Consider the following 20,199-nt stretch of genomic DNA (forward strand, 5'->3'; position numbering starts at 1 on the left):
ATATCCTTCTATACAGCCACGTGCATGCAAGTTGTGAGAACTGCAAAAGGAGATTGAACGTGGTGCAGTCAGGCAATACATTGGCTGTTGCAGCAAACTGATAGTGGCAATAAGGTGACATACACTGGAGTATTTAACCTAAGGTTTATTTTAATATATTTTTAACTGATGTTAAAATGATCAGTACAGCACATTTCTTGAGATACACATCCTTTAAAGAATTTTTTTGGGTACCTCTCTGCCTATAAACAACGTTTCAGGTGTAAGTTGCACATACTGTGAAATTACTCATCTGCTTTTGAGATGTCTTGATTGTAGGTGCATTGCTGTGTATTAGAGAGAGAGCTTTGATACCAAGCAGTGTGTCACTATCCCTAGGGCTGCGTGTGATAACGCCAAGCAATAACAGACCAATATACATGATAATTCAACGTGAACAGAGCTCTCCTGCTTGGGCTTACACTGTAGCAAAGGCTGGGCTAGAATTTTGTACCTGCTAAACTGCCAGAAGCAAGGCTACTCCCGCAAGCACCCACTTAGCTGGCTTTTCTTTGCTTTTGAGGTTAAAAGTCCAGACGTATGTAGGCCCTCTAATTTTAGTTTTATAAACTGGGCATTTATAAATGTTTTTCGTTTCTTGCCTGTCTACTGGGATGGCTCTTACAAAGATGACGGGCATCGCTGGAGTCAAATCCTTTAGCCGGGCTTCAGCTATGACGCCTGCTTGAATGTCCCATTTAGCTCCTGTAATCAGAGAAACACAGTTTTTACTTAATTTTTTTAAAAAAAGAGTAGTTTAAGAGAATACCATTGATTGTATCTTTGGGGGTTATATCACAGGTATAGTAAACACAGCCATAGCATAATGCTAGGCATGTGCTGACTCGCAGATTTTTTCGAGTACTGTAGAGAATATTGGGAGTGTTTATATCTTCAAGTAAGGACCTATAGAATTGCGTGGAAGGTTTCTCAGCTAATATAAAATGCTGCATAATACTAGTGAATTTAACAATAAAACAGTAGTATGTAATTTTGTTCTGCAAAGGTAGCTAGCCAGTGTGGTGCCTCCAGATGCTAGTGGACTACCGTTTCTATCATTCATGACCATTCTGGGCCATTAATCGCCAGAGGGCACAATAGTGGCTACCTCTGGTATAAGACATCTGGTATTCTGTTGAGACAGTGGGCCCAAGCTATTGAGTGTGGCTTTTTCAGAGAAGATTGCTAGCACCTCATTTCATATAAGCTTTCAAAATTGGAACAGCAGAAAAGAATATAAACTTGATTTCTCACTTTTGTACCATTTTGGCTGCACAGCACCCATCAACAGCTTCTGGATTGCAACATTGGTACTTGTATACTTTTGTTTTCTGCGTCTGACACATTTCATGAGTGGGTGCCTAAATCTACATTTCATTTTTTAGTCAATAATGTTTACAGACTCTAGCAAACTTACCTTCCATAAAAAGGCCAAATATATATGCCCCTTCCCTTGGTGGATGACCATAATCCTCTCTACTTTTTTTGGTAACATCCGTAGTCAGACACATCTTATCCAGAGACCAGTTGTTCTTCCGTGCCATGCTTTGCATAATGGCTTTCAAGGGGAAAAAAACGGTTCAGTGGATGTATTATTTTATGGCTAAAAACTATGACTGTGGGTGGTGTGGGGTAATCTTAAACATAGCAAAGAACATATAATTAACCTAACTGCTGCAAGAATAAATCTGCATTTTCTTTAAAAATTGGGCCTATTTTTTTTGTGTGTGTCACAGATTTTGCAGAATGTATTCCCACTGAAATAAAATGATCCTAGACGCAAAGTCATTTTGCAGTCTAGTTACATGCTTTCTACAGCACTGAACTGCTAAACTCTTCTCGATTGTGGAAATAGTATCGTAATTAATAGGAACCTAATTTAATATAATTTTAGTGCATTTTAAAGATAATATCTTAAATTATGCTTCCATCCTGCCTCTCATCCAAGTACTGATAAGGCCCCATGCCTGCTTATTATATTCAGCCACGTTACAGCTTTTGATACTTCTGGATCGTGCTATCTCAAGTATTACTTAAAGCATTGCTGATTCAGTATGTCACTCAATTGTCAGTGCCTTGACTTACAGCATTTTAGCCCTGATGAGAAAGTTTTATAATGAAGTGCTCTCGTTTGTTCCATCTGTAATACACTAGCACTTCACATTCATATTTCTTAAGAGCTAGTTACACTGGAAATTCCACAAAGGTAACCCTCAGTAAGCCATTATATAAAAATTGTAGCCCTACTGTGCAATCTAATTTACTTGACCTTTATAAGTCAGTAGTACATACCAGTCAAAAAAGACTGAGGGTTAAAAAAGCCGGAAAGCCACACCACTGCAGGAAGTACTAGATCTTGTGTCCAGATATCAAGTTCTCGGCATCGCATGAGAAGGTCGTTAAACCTGAATGAAAAGCAGCAGATGGATCAATGTGTCATGAGAAGCGATCATTAAAGAAATAAATTTGTATTGTGATTTGCTAGCCTATAATCTATAGCCTTTTGGTGGTGGTTTATTATTACGATGTGGGTGGCGCTGTGGGTTAAACCACAGAGCCTAGGGCTTGCCAATCAGAAGGTCGGCGGTTCGAATCCCTGCGATGGGGTGAGCTCCCATTGCTCGGTCCCAGCTCCTGCCAACCTAGCAGTTCGAAAGCACGTCAAAGTGCAAGTAGATAAATAGGTACCACTACAGCGGGAAGGTAAACAGTGTTTCTGTGTGCTGCTCTGGTTCGCTAGAAGCGGCTTTGTCATGCTGGCCAAATGACCTGGAAGCTGTACGCCAGCTCCCTCAGCCAACACAAGATGAGCACTACAACCCCAGAGTCGGTCACGACTGGACCTAATGGTCAGGGGTACCTTTATCTTTAATATATAGCCTTTTGTTGGTGGTTTATTATTACGTCTCTGAAGGGAGCGTGCTTTCTTGGCAGACATGAAACTAATGAAATGGGGCAACGGTGCCCTCCTTTCTTATCTTTACCCGAGATTTAAGAATGCGGTCTTTCAATAATAATTGGAGGTACCCGCTTCCCCTGCCTTTAGATGTATCCTGGAAAAAGAGGCCCTCCCCCTCTTAAATCCTGAAACATTCATGATTAACATTAAAATGACACTGCTATGCAGTTATTGGTCAAACATGCTCAGTGCTTAATAGATTTGGAATCCTTATTATATGTAAGGCAGTTAAAGTGAATGACTATGATTGAACATACCATTGGGCAAGGCTGTAAGTGGATGGGTAAGCCAGTTTGGTCCAAGCATCTGGCACCAGGTCATAAAACAGTGACGACTGCACAGCTTCCATGGTAACAGAAAACGTCAGCTCGCCCTAGACATTTGGAGGGAGAAAAATTAAATCCCAAGTTCTTTTAAATACACTTTCATAATAAATATATTTCTCTTACTTTGAGACCAAGGTCTAGTTGTTTAAGCGACTTCCGTATCTCTTGAATGAGAATGTTCATCCTCTCACATTCTTGAAAACAAACAAGAACGTAAGGGCTCCGTATAGTAGACTTCTGCATTATTTCAGCCATGTTAAACTCCTCTGGCAACTTCTCCAGAATTTCATCCAGGACATTCTTCACCTTGAAACATAAATACAAAGCAAAATCAACAGAAGTTGCTAGGCCACATGCACGTTCTCTTGAAAGTCCCTCCAGTATGTGCCCTGCAAGCCACTTGGTGTGTTTGTTTAATATTCTGCTGCTGCCAGTGCCCTGACCCAACGCCCCCTGAATCTTTGCTACATTGGCAGACATCTTGCAAAACACCAGATATAAGCAACTCTGTAGAACAGGTTGTTGATGCTAGTTGGGTGGAGGCAGAAGTTAAAGGCTATTTATTTGCAAAATTTATATATGACAAAAACATTTTAAATGGTTTACATAAACCAACATAAATCTTATCTGCTTTAAAACAAATGTATGCATTAATGTGTTTGGGTAGGCTTGCCTAAACGAGTAAGCTTTTAGCAGGCACCAAAAACAGCACAGCAAAGGTGGCCTGATATTACAAGGGACTTTCAAAGAGTAGAGGTGATTGCACTGAGAGATTGATTCATTGCAAGTACAGAATGAACATTATGTGGCACTGCTAAAAGTGCAAGTCCAGCATTTAGAAGGAGAGCAAGCTAAAAAAGAGAAATGTGGATTAGAGTGTCCCAATTTCAAATTAAATTGTCTTCAATTTAATTTATAATTCACTCATCACTCATGCCCTCTAATTCTGCAGTGTGGTATGGATAGATGCCACACTAAAGAAGCTGGCCTCCCTACTAGCCAAAATGGAGTCTGCAAATGTACAAGCTTCTCCATCATTGCAATTATGCTAAGTATAAGTAGGTATTTTTCCTTACTAAAAGCTGTGTTTCCTAGTAGCTTTCTGTTTAGCTATGCATTCTGCACTACTGTAGAATCATAACCAGAAGGCCTATACACATTATCATCCCCTCCCATTCCACACAACGGTGTTGATAGGCAGCACCCTTTTCTCACAAGTAATTGACAGCATAACAGAAGGTGAAAAATTGCTTTACTGTACAAGGGGTCTGTGTGAACTGGGACGAATTGTTCACTTGCATTTCCTTCACTGAAGGGAACAAGGCCACACCACCAACAAAGGACTAGCGCTTCTCACAGGAGAAGCACTCAAACTGAAAAAAAAAAGTGATCTAAAAACTAATGGCCAATGTACTGTCAGTGCTGAATTTTCCTGTGTTGAAACCTGTTTTGGTTTTTAATTAAGTGGATAGAACCCGGGGAAGGGGGGGAATTGCAGAGATTGTTGTACATTCTTTATGACCATAATGGCAAAAGGCTTTTGCCCAAAGGTAATATGCATTCAAGCTTCCTCCTACATAGCAAGCCATGTATTGTCAAAATAAACTTCTGGAACTAAGATTTTGCAGGGCACCATAATCTCACCTTTTCTTCTACTGACTGTCCTGATACCTCTCCAGCAAGTAGATTTCTGGGTTGCATTTCCAAGAGTGTTTTGAAAAGGTTTTCTGACAGAACTGTCAAGAAATCTATCTCGGCATTTGGGTGAAGACCATACAGTACAGGGTTTTCGAGTGGAAGCATTTCATCTATATACTTGTGGTATCCTGAGTAATCCAAATTGGGAGGAGCAAGGAAACCTGGAGCCAATGCAAAGTCGCTTTCAAGCTGCAGTTGATGGGGAGGGGAAATAAATGACTTTGAGTATTCATTTTGCATATTTCAGACAATCTGGTCTTAAAAAACTTAAGATGTCTTTAAGCAGTGTCAATTCACGGGACACACCTTTGATGACAACAGCAAACTAAGAAACAGATGATACGTTAGAGCTCCATTTGTAATAGGATGAAACACAGGGCTCGATTCAACTCAATAGTTGTGCTAGTGGGAGTTAGCGCAATGAAACCTCGCACAATGGAACTTTCCCCTGTCCTCCCCCTGTGCCCCCCACAATTCGCTCTGAGGGATTGCGAAAATCTCCAGAACAGCGGGGGCAGCGGCGGAGAAGAGGGGAAGAGATATGCGTGTTCTGATGGAATGACATTACTAGCATGATTCTGAATTCCACCCCTAATTTCCCCTCCCTCCTTCTCCATGCCACAGGAATTTCTGGTCCAAGTTTTTCAGTGCTTATGCAAAACTACCACCTATGCACAAGAAGGAATCAGAAAACTTGGGGTAATTATTAGATTGGCCCAGGAAAAAAAACCTAAGGGGGGGGAGGCCAACTCAAACAGCCCAATGACAATATCCATGGAATGTTTATGCGGGGGGGGGGGGTGACAACCAGGAACTAGGAGGAGCTGAATAGATTGGATTGAAAGAAGTGTGTGCATGAAGGCAGGCATGCCCAGCGGGGCCTGCCACAGCCACAGGTAGGCCCAGCCACAGGAATGTCTGGTGGGCAAGCTGCAGCCTGCACTCCCCTTGAAATTCTTTTTTTGGGGGGGCTCAGCCCCTCCTAGATGGTGCCCCTGACCAAGCTCTAATTCTGTTGGCACAGGATCCCAAGTTTGCCGAGGGAGAGAGTGGGCTTTCTAAGCAAAACCCAGAAGTCTACAAACCCTATTCTGCCATAGATGCATGGCAACTCCACCTGTTATGGCTGTGGAAAAAATGTGAATATCTGATGTGTTATACATGCATTTTTTTACACAGCCATGTAGATGCTTTCAGGAAACCTGGCTCTGTCAGGTTTCTCAAAGACATCCTCACATTATGTGCTTGCTGACGAGAAACCCCGATATTTTTCCACTGTAATCAAAATGCATCTGTCTGCATGGCCTTGTGCATGTAGTGCTTCCGAATTCTTATCCCTAACAGGAGTGTAGTAATTACCAATCTGCAGCAGCACTGTAGGGTGCAGGCATATAAAGGGAAAAACAAAAAAGTCAACCCAACATTTCTGGGTTGGATTTTTTTTGGGGGGGGGGTGTTATTTATTTATTTATTTATTTATTTTAAAAACTTGCAGTAGGAATTCCTTCAGTTTTGAACCTGCATTTTTCGAATATTTTGAAAGAAGGATGTTTTCCTTATCATCAATTCACACTTTGTGTAAACATTTTATATCTGCTACAATTAGGGCTATTTTATTACTGAAGAGTGCAATCCTATGGATCCTGAGAAGTCACCCATCCTCACTTTCGACAGCTTAGGGTAAGGCAGTTCAATCACTTCCACCACCCAACGGCTTTGGCTTAAAATATTTAAGGCTGCAATCCTGCCTTTCTACCTAGTCATCAATCAGCAGTGTTTTATTTGGTTAAATATATGCCTAGTCCCATTTAAGTGCTTCACAAAATGCATGATGTATTGACTACCTTAATGATTAAATGCAACTTTAACCTGTTAACCAATGCAAATAAATACAGACACATGCCAGATCCCAGTTAGGCATAAAACTGAGACAAATATGGTATATCCATTGGCCATTGCTTACGTTTACCTTGTCTGTCAATGAAGGATTTTTTGTTTCTTTTGGTGTGCTTTGGAGGAGAACATTGTCCAATTGAACCAAAATGAATTATCTGGTTTCTGAATATGTAAGTAGACCTGCCCCTAGGGTTAGTTAACTAAGAGCACCTAATTCCCACCATTTCTTTCAGGTTCTGTACCTGTATTTGACACATATTTGAATGAAAGTTCAGGCGTCTGAAGGTTAATGGACTGCCTGGTCTAGAAATAGTAATTCTTATCCATGGGCTAGATGCAGAGGAGGCACCAGCGGAATAAGCTTCCCACATGCCCCCTTGACCTTAACTGTCATTTAGAGAAATCAGCTTCCATGGAGGTCAGAAGTACAGTAGTGTTTATCCTTCCCATCTCCATGGTAACTCACTCCTGGGTCTTCCAATTGACTTCCAATTGTGCTAAACTGAATGTGGCTTTGTGACACATGAAAACCTAGTCATTACAGAGTGAATAGATGCAAGCAAACTCACTTCACTTCAAACCACTGCACACACTTCCAACTGCGGAATCAGTGGGAGAAAATGGAATGTCCTTAGGGCTATCTATGTTGCATAGCAGAAATGATCTTTTGATGCTCTACTTGCCATCTCCTACTGCTAGATAAATGGTTAACTTTTGGAAAAGACAGAATAGCTAGGTTGCTTTCTGTTCCACCTGTGCATTCTTTAACCCCAGTGAAACTGATTGCGTTATGTCGAAATGATTCTGGCCTAGCTTACACCTTTGTGCCGCAACCCTAAAGACACCTACCTAGAAATAAATTCCATCAAAACCATCGTATTTACTTCTAAACACACTTAAGATTGTGATGTGCCTTTTAAGACCAGGATGTATTGCTTGCCAATGTTGCTAATGCAAATGGAAGAGAATCTTCGTTGGAAGGGATCTCAAATGCCAGTGCGGGAAATCTATTGCTACAGAATCCCTGAAAGGTGTCTCTGCTTAAAAAAATCTCCAACAAAAGTGCCCACCACCTCCTGAGGCAGTCTGTTCCACTGTTGAACTGGTCATGCGGTAAGGAAGTTCTTCCTAACGTTTAGTCTACAAACTTTTCCTCGTCTACCCCAATCTATACATTACCAGAGAAGGGCTCATAAGTTCTTCTAAATACGTGCGGCAGAGTCTGCGGTCCCAGTCATCAGTGATGTGTCCACCGTACATAATTTCACCAAAGAGATAACGCAAATCTTCCCAGGGAACCTATGGAATACAATGGAATGTGTAATTAAAGAACCAGTTAGCTTTCTAAGGAGGACACAACAAAGTCACTTGGCATAGCTCTGGCATAATAAAACATGGATTTCATCAGCACAAAGCGCATTGTATTATCCCAAGAGGGGGGTGCGGGTCTCTGTGTGTGTGTATTTAAAAGCACATAATCATAATGGGACCACTGACACATTCTGCTGCCATTGGTAGGTGTGTGTAAACACAGGTAGAACCAAAACAAACATGGTGAGTGGATCCCAGTGGCTGTGGAACGCAATAAAAATTAAATTTTTTCAAGGCACCTGATTCTATTCCCTTTGCTTTCAGTTAAGAAAATTGTTTCCTTTTCCAGTGCTAATTAAGACAGCAAAGCTACAATGATTGTGTTGCATCAACAACTGCTGCAGGGAATTATAACTTGCTCATCATAAAAGTGCACTGGCTGTACTCCCCCCCCCCATTTTGCAGCCATTGCTTAGAATTTTGCTCTCCACTCTTCCCATGTGTAACACAATTCAGCTGAGAAAGTAGACTCTAATCCACAGAAGCTTATACAATAATTCTGTCAAGTCTTTAAGGTGCTACAAGACTTCATTGTTTCCCTGTTTCTGAATAAAGCTGTGTGGAAGCAGCGGAACCATGCTAAACCATGGTATAGCAATATGTGCACAAACAGGAAAGAGCTGTGAGTCTTGGGCTTGTGCTTTCCTTCCTCCCCCACAGCCACATTTTGCCTGGGTTGATGGAAGCAGAAATCCAAAACTACTGGAAGGAACACAACTGTGAATTTATTCATTTCTTTTGATAGTCTACTACTGTTTGTACAAAATGCACATTGAATTTCAAGACTAACATGAGAATTTTTATTATTATTATTATGCTTTGTAAAATAAATTTCAGAAGTTAACAGAGATTCAATCCAGCTATTTAATAATTGTGATTCAGTAAAACTGATTTTTGTTTTGCCTGTTCTCAGTGGTATTATTTATAAGCTATGGAGGCCCTGACAAATTGGGGGTGGTATGATTACTATCAGAGGCATATGAGTCTTCTGTTTTGGAGGGAAAGGCTTTGGCAAATCATACAGATCTGTGCAACCCAGAGACCAAAAAGACCATGCTATATTTCAATACGTTATTAGAAATCATGATGAGACAGCAGGGGCAGGAGGAAAAAGGCACCAAATGGTGGCAAAAATGTCAAAGCATCAATGCTCTTTGCCTAAAAGGTTACATTTCTAAACTTACTGCCACAGACATGAAATAATTAATTTCATATTCTGTGTTGACAGAATTTCAAAACTCCCCAGTGAACTAGCAAAAATCAGTTTCTATAGAAGTCTCTTTAACAAACTACTTCAAAACCAGCAGAAGACTACTGGATTAGGTAGATTGCTTTAGTACAGAGCAAAGTTCTCCAGCTTTTCAGAAATCAATAATAAAAGACTGAAGAAAGTGCAGTCTGCCATCCCAAAGGTCTCATGGCCTATTGTAAAAGTAAGCAGCAAATCCCCCGAGAGGGCAAAACTACACAGAAGGAAATGTGTAAAATGAAATTGATCATGTAATTCGAGAAATAAGTTTAATAGAGTAGATTTGTACCAGCCACATTAGGGCTGCGCAAAGTTATGCATTAGAAGTAGGCTCCAGGAGCATGTTTTGTAACCCTACTCTGCAATACAGTAAATGCCTAAAATGCATATATTAGAAAAAAGTAAAAGGCAGTAAGGTGGCACGTGAGAAGTACAATGCAGTAAAGAAGAAAAGTACTAAGGGGCAGTGGTTTGGAACAGACAAAGATCAATCGTAATGAGAAATGAAATCTAGTCTAGTATATATTGCTTAAACAACACTGCAAACTAAACTAAGGCAGTAATCCTATAGCAACTTACTTGGGAATAAGTCCCAGTGAATTTCTGCATAGAAAGTAAAACCAGCTTTACAGTTATTAACTGTAATGTTGGTGGGATCGTTTCAATGATTTGGAAGCAAAATACGACCACAGACAAGTTTTCCAAATATAGGAGGGAACTAAAGGAGCCAGATGCAAAAAGGGGGAGGGACATAGCTGTCAAGTTCTCCCTTTTTTAAAGGGAAATTCCCTTATGCTGAACAGGCTTCCTCGCGAGAACAGGGAAAACCTGACAGCTATGGGGAGGGAGCAGAGCTCCTGCACCGTCAATAGTTATGGAGAAGAGGGAATTTAAGTGCATGTTGCTTGTCATGACAAGGTACACCTGCTGAAACTCCCCCCGTCTATAGAATTATTAAAGGAGCAGGAGCCCTGTTTACATGTGGCTACCCTAGATGGAACCCAGAGATATGAAGCAGTAGACGGCATGGGGAGATGCTGCTGCTCACGACCTCCAGTCAGTTGCCTTGCTGTTACTTACTAGCAGACAGAGAAGGGGGGTGAAGCGGCAGGGAGGTCTGCACAGTACAAAGGCGCTGATGGAGACAATCTGACATGCACGCTGGTGAATGTGCACTGCATCAACTTCCTTGACCTCTACCTTCTAGGAAGCAGCAGCTACATGACTAATCAGAGGTCAAGTGAACAGCAATGCCCCATCTCATTGTCAGTCACTGAGTATATGTCTTACTAAGTACCGTAAGAATATATTAAGAAGCAGGGCTGTCTCAAGCTCCGGCGCCCTCACAGTGGTGGGCGGGCTGGCGCCCCCCTGCCAGCCCGGCACCCTGGCACCCCATGCCACCCAGCCTACCCCTAGAGCCGGCCCTGTTAAGGGGAAGGGGGAAAGGTAAACAAGGACTGTAAAAATTATCCATTATGCTTTGTGTTCTCCCCATGGAAGGGCTTTGGGTGGATAATTTTGCTTAGCTTACCTTCAGAGGGCAGGCCAGGTCCAAATGTGGCTGCTGGCTCACTAAGTTCAGGGGATTTGAGACTAAAGGTTTGGATGAGTGAGATCGGGCCCTGACCAGGCCTGGCTGTCTTGGTCAGAGTGGGAGAGAACCTTCAATATCACAACAGCTTAGGAACCAATTAAGGATATTCTCCTATGGTTCATAGGAAAGGTGTGGAAAATTGCAATGTTTTGCATCAAGTCCCATGTACATCACTATAGAATAAAACACTTATTGAAACAGTGACACCGAATGTCACATTCACAAAATAACTGATTCACAGTAGATATCCAGTTTTTTTATTTATCTAATCTGGAAAAGCTAGAAATTGCAGTATTCCGAATCATACTGCAATTGCAAGTTAGCAAGTTGCACAAAACTAATTCCCAGGCTAGAGTGAGAATATTGGATAGCTTAATTACTAACCGAATTGCATGTGCATAACTGAAAGTACCAACCTACCAAGTCTTTGCTAGACTTAGAAAGTATTAACCCACATTTGCTATATATGTGAATAATTGGTTTAATGAATGGTAACACCTGAACGGTTTTGCATCTTCCGATTGGCAACCAATCTCAAAACAGAGTACATCATTCATCTAGCTTTAAACTTGAACTCAAGGGGAACATTCCCGAGAAAGTCACAACAAGGTGGCCTCCTTAATACATAATAACGACACATGAAGGAAATACATCATTATTTATATATGTGACGTGCTGTAAATTGCTTCCATCATCAGAATTAATTGTAGTGATTATTAATGCAATGTTATGAACTGTCAGGACTGCTGTATGTAATTACAGTTGTGCAAAATGCTTCATTACCTGCCTAATGAATTTGGCATATGCACATGTAAAGCACTGTTTTCGTTAACATAATGAAGGGCTTGTATGTATGTATTTATTTATTTATTTATTTGTTTGTTTATTTGAGTCAGTAAGTAAACCCACCAAGTGTGCAACTGGTTCAACCTATGTTATGAAATTTAAGCATCCTCTGTGGTAAACCTTTGATATGCCCAATTTGCATACCCAACAGCAGATACACATTTCAACTATTTCACTAAGGAAATATATTTCACCTTCCCTTGTTCACTTCTAAAACTAAGGAACACAAAACAAAAAATATCACCACCATCTTGGGTCAGAAGACACTTATGTTACCTTAGAGTTTGCTTCCAGATAGTTGTAGAGGACATTGACACAAATGGTGAGATCTCCTACGTTAAAAGGGTATCTTCGATTCCATCCTTGAGGTCCAAACTTGAGTCTCCCAGCAACACAGGTGTGAAAGTAGCAGAGGGAAAAGAAGATACTTTTGAACTCTTGTTCTCGGGTACACAATTCAAGTGTATCCTGTTAAAACAAAGGAATATGAAGAAGGAAAAAATCCCACCAGTATTTCTATCACATCAACCACAAGCTTTAGAGACTACCGCCGTAGTTTCCTTACTAGGATTAATGACACCTAAACAGCAACAATCAGAATCTTTTAATATTTTCAGCTTAGCAAAAGGTAAAACTGGAAGTGAGTAAATTTGAAGGACCAGCAAAAAAGGACTGCACCTCCCAAGATGGGCACTCCATTCTTGCCACTGCCATCCCTCTTACTACCTGTTCCTCCTCCCAGCTGTTGTCCCCATTTCTCCTCCTCCTATCAACCCTCATTAGGTTTTCTGATTTCTGGGTTGTGGCAACAGCACTGGTCACTTCTTTGTTGCCTGCCCTGTCACGAGAAAGGGCAAACAGGGTTCTTTCCCACAGCAAGGCATTTGTGACAAGATGGCCGACAAGGGCGCCTGCAACACCACAGACACGAAATCTTGTTTAAAATTCAAAAAGTGTTTCTTACACTTTTACAACCAAGCAGTATATAAATTATGTCAAATAAATAACTATCTACACCCTACAACCCAATGTGGTAGGCAGTGCAAGTGCTCCCCCCTCACCCAGAATGCCTCATTCTGAAGAAGAAATAAAGCAAAACTACCAGTGAACATTTTCCCCTCACCTGGTCAAAATTATAGAGAGCAGCATGAAGATTTGCCAGCATACCAGTAGGGGGCTCGTTAATAATTTTAATACTGTTCTCTAATATTCCTTGAGGTATGACGTGTTCTTCAGGACTTGGAGCTGGTTCTGCACTTATAAAGACACGGTAGTCGGGGTGACTTTCTCTGCTGTGTTCCTCCAGTAGCTTCTCCAATGTCCCCAGCCATTTGACCACGAGGTGTATGTTCTGTTTGAGAGCAAGCAACACTACAATTATAAGAGCAAGTTTATTATTTTCAATGTAGCTTTAATTATCTCAGTTGCATAACAAGAACAAAACAGCCAATGCTCCAAATATGATTTAATTCTAGGTTTCAAGAGCACAGGAGTAAAAGATAGAGACTTTATTTTAATATGTTTCATTAGGAAGGACTTCATTATCTCTAGGTGCTATTAGGCCTTGATTTGCTAAGCACTAGCATATATAAATCATGTCAACTATAACCACCCATGCACTTAAGCCTGCTAACTCTCTCCAGAGCTCAGATAATGTTCAGTAGGATTTAGGAACCCTGGGATGATTAACAAAAGCGACAAATCAGAAGCTGGAAAAAGTACTAATGTCTGACTGCTAAGTATCACAGTCCCAAAGTCTAGCAATGACTTGGACATAGAGGGACAGAGCTTCTCCATAGCTGGATATTTTTCTTTGGACATCTTCCCCAAAATTGTGTGGACATGTGTGGCTCTAATGCACACATGCTTGCATGGAAGAAAATGCAGGCCACCTACCCTTAGTAGGGGTAGGGGACAAATGCAATTCTGTTCATATTTAAAGGTGAACTTACAAAACTCACATTTTTCACAACAATATGTGAACCAAAACGCAGCCATCATTTGAACTTTGCAGTCATCTGAACTTTGCAATTCTTGAGCCAAACAATGTGTACAAAAATGCATATACAATGGTAAAGTGTGCATATAAATTAATGAAAATAATATTAAAAGTGCATTACGTTGGGGAAAATTACTTCACATAAATGTGTATATGAGACAGAGTGGCACATAAAAATGTGTATAGAAGGGGGAATTTGCACAAAAATGCTGTTTTGCAAAGTCAGATGTAGAAATGTGTAGGACTGAAATTAAGATTGGAGAAAAGAGGAACGATGAAATTGACATGTTCGCCAATTCTTATTTTTTTGTTAAATTTCCTCTTGCAAGTTTATTTGTCACTGCATAATGGATACTGGGGGACAGAGGAAAATTCTCCATCTTGCAAAACTAACCTCACAGATATTTATGATGAAAGATGATCTCCCATTCCTGTGGCAGTCATTTTGGAAGAGCCAAAAGAAACAAGCAGTAATAAGGCAGGTGGTGTCATTTGTGTGCTTAACTTCAGAAAGTTAAGTAACAAATCCCATAAACCACTCTGCAAACCTTTTGATCTGCTATCATGATCAGTGAGAAGAAATAATGCTAGGTGAAGTTGTCGAAGAAGAAGAAGAAGAAGAAGAAGAAGAAGAAGAAGAAGAAGAAGAAGAAGAAGAGTAGTTTGGATTTGATATCCCACTTTATCACTACCCGAAGGAGTCTCAAAGTGGCTAACATGCTCCTTTCCCTTCCTCCCCCACAACAAACACTCTGTGAGCTGAGTGGGGCTGAGAGACTTCAGAGAAGTGTGACTAGCCCAAGGTCACCCAGCAGCCGCATGTGGAGGAGCGGAGACATGAACCCGGTTCCCCAGATTATGAGTCTACTGCTCTTAACCACTACACCACACTGGCTCTCAATTCCTCAGAAGGTTGTTTCTTGTTGATTTTTTTTTTTCAGGTTAAGTATGTGCAGAGTAAGCCCCACAACAGAACACATAAGGAACAAATCATGCCATTTCACACTTACTTGCAGAATAACCCAGTGCCCATGCCTGGCAGCTTTCTTTAATACTTCCTCTGCAACAACCTCTTGTCCTTGTCCCAAAGATATATTATGAAATTTCCCAGAATCAATTGTGAAGTCAAGTTTTTTTCCTGCAAGTGGAGCAATGGAGGCGAGCAAAAGTGGAAAGGAGGAAGGGGATGGAGGGAAAGGGGGGGGGAGATAATGCCCCATTAATTCCACCAATCACTGGGACAATACACATTAGTTCGTCACTCAACACAATTTCAACAAGCAAAATTGTGAGCTCTCAACAGCAGCCTTATGGCTGGTATTAGGGGAAAAACCCTGCAGAAATCTGCTCCCTTGGTTTTAAGATAACGAACCTTTTGACATTTTGATAGATGCTAGGTATTGTTACCGAGCTTTATAAACTCTTACAGGGGGTGCAAGCCATTTCCCTTATAAAAAAAGGGAGCAACATGTGGTAGCTATCACATCAGTTTTTTAACTGATTGGTTCAGTGGGTAAATGTGCAAGCCTCTCACCTTGTGAGGCCCGAGTTTAAATTGAGCACAGTCAGGTCACAGCTGTATTAACCTGGTATTCTCAGCAGAGTCAGTGGGGAATAGTAATCCTAAGTACAAAGCGACAGTTTCTTACACAATTGAATATAGTTTGTATAATGACCATTATTTAGTCACAGGGGGCACAAGATTACATGAGCATGGAGAAAATTGCCCTCTGGCCCTCATCTACTCAAAAGGTAAGAAACAGCACAAAAGAGCCTGCATTATGCCTAGCAGAGGAATGTTCAATCTAAAAATTTCTTCACGCTGCAGCGTTAATAGCCTCACACTTTTTATCCACCCTTCCAGAGTGAATGGAGGGTTAGGGCAAGAGAGGGGGAAATCTTTAAAACTTAACTCTTGTTGAGGAAAACAATTCCAAATTTAAATCTGCTTTATTCCTTGATAATGACTATTTGTGGGCTTTTTTTGTGTGTTAGCTTAACATGCATTAATTAAAGACCGACTCCCGCTCTGTCTAACTCAAAGCACAAACCCCTGTTGTTACCAATCATAAACTATGCATTAAGAAAAGCTCTGCGGACTTTGCAAATCAGCAACATTAACAACTATTGGAGAGAGTTCCTGTTACCCACAGCCATGTCAGAATTCCTACCAAAATGCCTCTGAATGTAGCATGTCAAAATGAGGGCCCTTTCCATCATCAAGCATGCATTCTCTTTTCCAACACTCCCTAAAAACACACTTTGCTAGGGCTAAGTGAGGATTGTCCATGTAGCATTAAACCACGGTTTAGCATCCCATGTGAACACGACAAATTCTGTTCCCATTTTGTGTTTTGCAGGATTTGGAATGTTGCCAATTCACCTGCCTATGTTTTAAAAACCAGCCCAACAAATACCTATTCAACAAAACATGCTTACCAAGTGTCTCCACATCTTTAAGAGGATCGACTCCAGGAGAAAGAATGAAAAATATCGGAGTGGCTGGACTGCTTTCTTCATAAGATTTTGCCAAGTCTATTCTTGTGCCATCCACATACTTTGAGCCGAGCTTTTCCTCTACAAAGTTTCTACAAAAATGTATAATGTATAATAATGAACATATGTTAACATAAAGAGAAAGCTTCCTTATCCTGGTGCCATACAGATGTTTTGGACCATTCCCATCATTCTGGTCATTGGCCACCCTGGATGGGGCTGAAGAGATTTGTAGTTCCAAACATCTGGAGGGCACCAGGTTGGGGAAGCCTGATTCAGAGCATTAAGAGTCTAGCATACAGTCTGCACATGCTAATGGGAAAGAGGTGGTTGAGGCATACATCCTTAGTGTCTCAGCTGTTTTTCTGGGTCCCAAGTCTCACACTCTCTATTTTCCAAAATATCCTTTCAAATATATTCTATTCCACCAACGTGTAGAAAACCCGAGAAGCTGAGCTAAGTTCTGTTGTATGGCTTGAAGGGAAAACATCCCAAATGACGAACTGTTGCTTCTAAATTAACCAGGAGCCACAATCCTAAGGTCTAATTCACATAAATGAGTGATGTTTCGTATTGGTATTTTAAATCCAGAGTACATTGAAGACTCTCCATGTAACAGTCACTTCATATGCACCACTTGCCTTGCTCAACTCAGTGTGTGCATTTCATTACATCACCGCAAACAACAAGAAAGAGAGGCGGCAATGGTGTGGTAGAGTTGACAGTTCTGTGAGACAAGTGGCTAGGTACTTATTAAACTAATTTTAAAATCCTGCTCTTCAGCCAAAAAGGCTCCTAGAACAGCTTACAAATCAATCAATCAATAACAACAACAAAATAAGACAGTCCCTGTCCACAGGCTTACAATGTATGACACAAAAGGAAGAGTGTTTGGGAGGGAGGAGAATGATATGAATGGATTACCTCATGACATGCACATAGATTTAGAATGGCCACTGTACGGCCATACATTGATGTGTTTGATGCTTTTTTTAGTTATTTCTGTAAGTGTGATTTGACAGATCATGCAACTAGTGCACATAAATAAATGGAGTACATAAATGAATGTGATAAATATAAAAGGAGTTCACAAAGTCAAACATTATGCAGTACCTCAGAGCGTATGTCATCCGATCTGGGCGTAATGCTCGTAGCATGATAAGCTTCTGAAAAGAAGTTTTACTTTTCCATTCCTGAGGGAACTTTTCCTTTTCTGGGCATTCTGAATCTACCCATTTTTTCCATCTCTTGGCAGAACCTTCTATATCTCTATCTAATCCTCGAAATTCATCCATTAAGGCAATGGCCTGAAACAGAACAATGGCATGCCTGATTTATTGACACGTCAACTGTTTGCACTAAGGAAGAAATAAGTGGCAATTATTGAGATGTTGTTTACCCTCTCCCACCACACATATTACACCACCTTGCAATATACCAAAGTGTGTAGGATTTTGCCAAACCTTAGCAATTTCACCATGGACCACTAAACCTTAGTGTGGGCATTGCCAGTGTGGCACATCTATGGGCACACAAACAGCCAGCGAAGTTTTCTTTGGTGGCCACAAGCAGACCCGAGCTACTTTAGTCCAAAACCTGCCCCATAAAGGTTTTTCCCTTCCCCACTCAGAGCAGCTCCTCCTCTCTCCTATATGCTCTCCCTTGTTTGAACATGCCCTTCCTTCCCATCTGAGTGGACACCCTTCCTTCTCTTCTGCAAATTCATGGAGGACAAAACTATCAATGGCTACTAGCCATGAGGGCATGTTCCACATCCACTGCCAGAGACACCTGTCTCTGCATACCAGTCGCTGGGAATCGCAGATGTGCTCATGTCCTGCTTGCAGGCTTCTCTCAAGCATCTGGTTGGCCACTGTGAGAACAGAATGCTGGCCTGGATGGGTCACTGACTTGATCGAACAGGCTGTTTTCATGCTCTTACACATGACAGCCTGTGAAGAAGAGATCTGGGAGTGAGCAAGCAAGTGGGGGTGCTTCATATTATGAATAACCCTGAGATCTACTGATGAAGGGTGGCATACAAATTTCATCAATCAATCAATCAATACTGAGAAAGGTAGAGAAGCCACTAAAGAAAAGTGGAAATGCAGACAGGCAGGTAGCCATGCAGTCCTCTGCTTCCAGGTCTTTCTCGGTACTGAGATGGAAGCAGAAAAGTGTGGGTTGTGTGTGTGTAGAGGTAGGGAGTGTAATCCCTTGCTCACATCCTGCATGCTGGAGTGGGTTGCAGATGGCAAGGCCCTCAAGCCTGCTTCTTCATGGGGGAGCAGGAGAGAAACAGAAGCCATTCCCATATAAAACAGAATATTTTGTGCAATGTAGAGAAGTAAGCACATTAAAAAGTGTAAATGGTGCTCACAACTAAGCATAAAACTGTCTGGGTATATGCAGGCATCTGCTTTGTTCCATATAGGCAGCTGGTTGGTCGTGAAACTTACCCTAATGGCACTCCATGACTGAGTAGTTAAAAAGTCCACAGGACTTTTGTAAGTGTGTTCAATTGTAAATCGTAGCAGGAAATTCAGTTCGGTGAGTTCTATTTCTTTACTTCTCAACAAAATCTAGGAAGTGAAAAAAATTGGGAAATACCGTGAGAGTCACTATGAAGAAAGGTGTTACTCTAGATCTGCACTGCCATAATTCTATGTTATACATAAGTAGCACAAAGTATTGAGTATTTCTGCCTCCATGGCCGCTCTTGTTAGACATACATTTTTTGCACTTGGTCTGATGATGATGACGACGACGACGACAACAACAACAACAACAACAACAACAACAACAACAACAACAACAACAACAATTTTCCAGCCCACCCATCTGTACACAGCTTCTCTGGGCTGCTTCCAACAAAATTACAGGAAAAGGAGAAGGGAGTGTCAAACCCATATATTCCCTTTGCGACACTCCAAAATGTGAAATCAGCACTACAGTGTTGGTGCTGCCCTTTAAAGCCCTAAACGGCCTCTGTCCAGTATACCTGAAGGAGCGTCTCCACCCCCATCGTTCAGCCCGGACAGTGAGGTCCAGCACTGAGGGCCTTCTGGCGGTTCCCTCACTGCGAGAAGCAAAGCTACAGGGAACCAAGTAGAGGGCCTTCTCGGTAGAGGCACCTGCCCTGTGGAACGCCGTCCCATCAGAGGTCAGAGAGATAAACAACTACCTGACATTTAGAAAATACCTAAAGGCAGCCCTGTTTAGGGAAGTTTTTAGTCTGTGATATTTTAATGTGTGTTGGAAGCCGCCCATAGTGGTGGGGGAGACCCGGCTAGATGGGCGGGGTAAATAATAATAATAATAATAATAATAATAATAATAATAATAATAAAGAAGAAAATGGACTCATACACATTTCTCAAATGAACAGTTCTTAAGCAATCATCCTTTCGAATATGGATGTGTGGAACTTTAGGCCTGCGGCCAAAAATGCAGCATCTCAGGGCTCCTTATCTGGCCCTCATGACTCTTCCTACCCATGTCCCCATCTCCTTAGGCCACACTCCTGACTGGCCCTGGTTCACACCTTCCTTGAGCATTTTGGCCTGGCTGGAATGTGTCCTTGAACATGGGCCCTGCCAACCACTGGCATGTATGTGGTCCCTGGGATTGAACAAAGCCTTTGGGCTAAAAAATGGTTTCCCTGCTTCGAGAGCAGCGGCGAATATATATTTTTCCCCAACTCAAAGGCTGCGTTACATTATG

General features: G+C 41.4%; 1 protein-coding gene across 1 annotated transcript in view; it reads right to left on the reverse strand.

Annotated features, from left to right (window-relative positions):
* Positions 1–36: 36 nt before the first annotated feature.
* DNAH11 (dynein axonemal heavy chain 11) overlaps positions 37–20,199 on the reverse strand; it is a 142,911-nt gene continuing 122,748 nt past the window's right edge. Inside the window, exons 70-82 of the mRNA XM_035129059.2 lie at positions 18,936–19,058; positions 17,590–17,783; positions 16,420–16,568; positions 14,991–15,118; positions 13,105–13,332; positions 12,258–12,449; positions 8,098–8,217; positions 4,969–5,211; positions 3,448–3,630; positions 3,256–3,371; positions 2,332–2,444; positions 1,457–1,597; positions 37–744 (exon numbers count right to left, since the gene is read on the reverse strand). Of these exons, the coding sequence (XP_034984950.2) occupies positions 497–744; positions 1,457–1,597; positions 2,332–2,444; positions 3,256–3,371; positions 3,448–3,630; positions 4,969–5,211; positions 8,098–8,217; positions 12,258–12,449; positions 13,105–13,332; positions 14,991–15,118; positions 16,420–16,568; positions 17,590–17,783; positions 18,936–19,058 (2,178 nt within the window). The 3' untranslated portion in view covers positions 37–496. The remainder of the gene's footprint in view (positions 745–1,456; positions 1,598–2,331; positions 2,445–3,255; positions 3,372–3,447; positions 3,631–4,968; positions 5,212–8,097; positions 8,218–12,257; positions 12,450–13,104; positions 13,333–14,990; positions 15,119–16,419; positions 16,569–17,589; positions 17,784–18,935; positions 19,059–20,199) is intronic.

This window comes from Zootoca vivipara, chromosome 12 (genome assembly GCF_963506605.1).
Source record: "Zootoca vivipara chromosome 12, rZooViv1.1, whole genome shotgun sequence".
Lineage (NCBI taxonomy): Eukaryota > Metazoa > Chordata > Lepidosauria > Squamata > Lacertidae > Zootoca > Zootoca vivipara.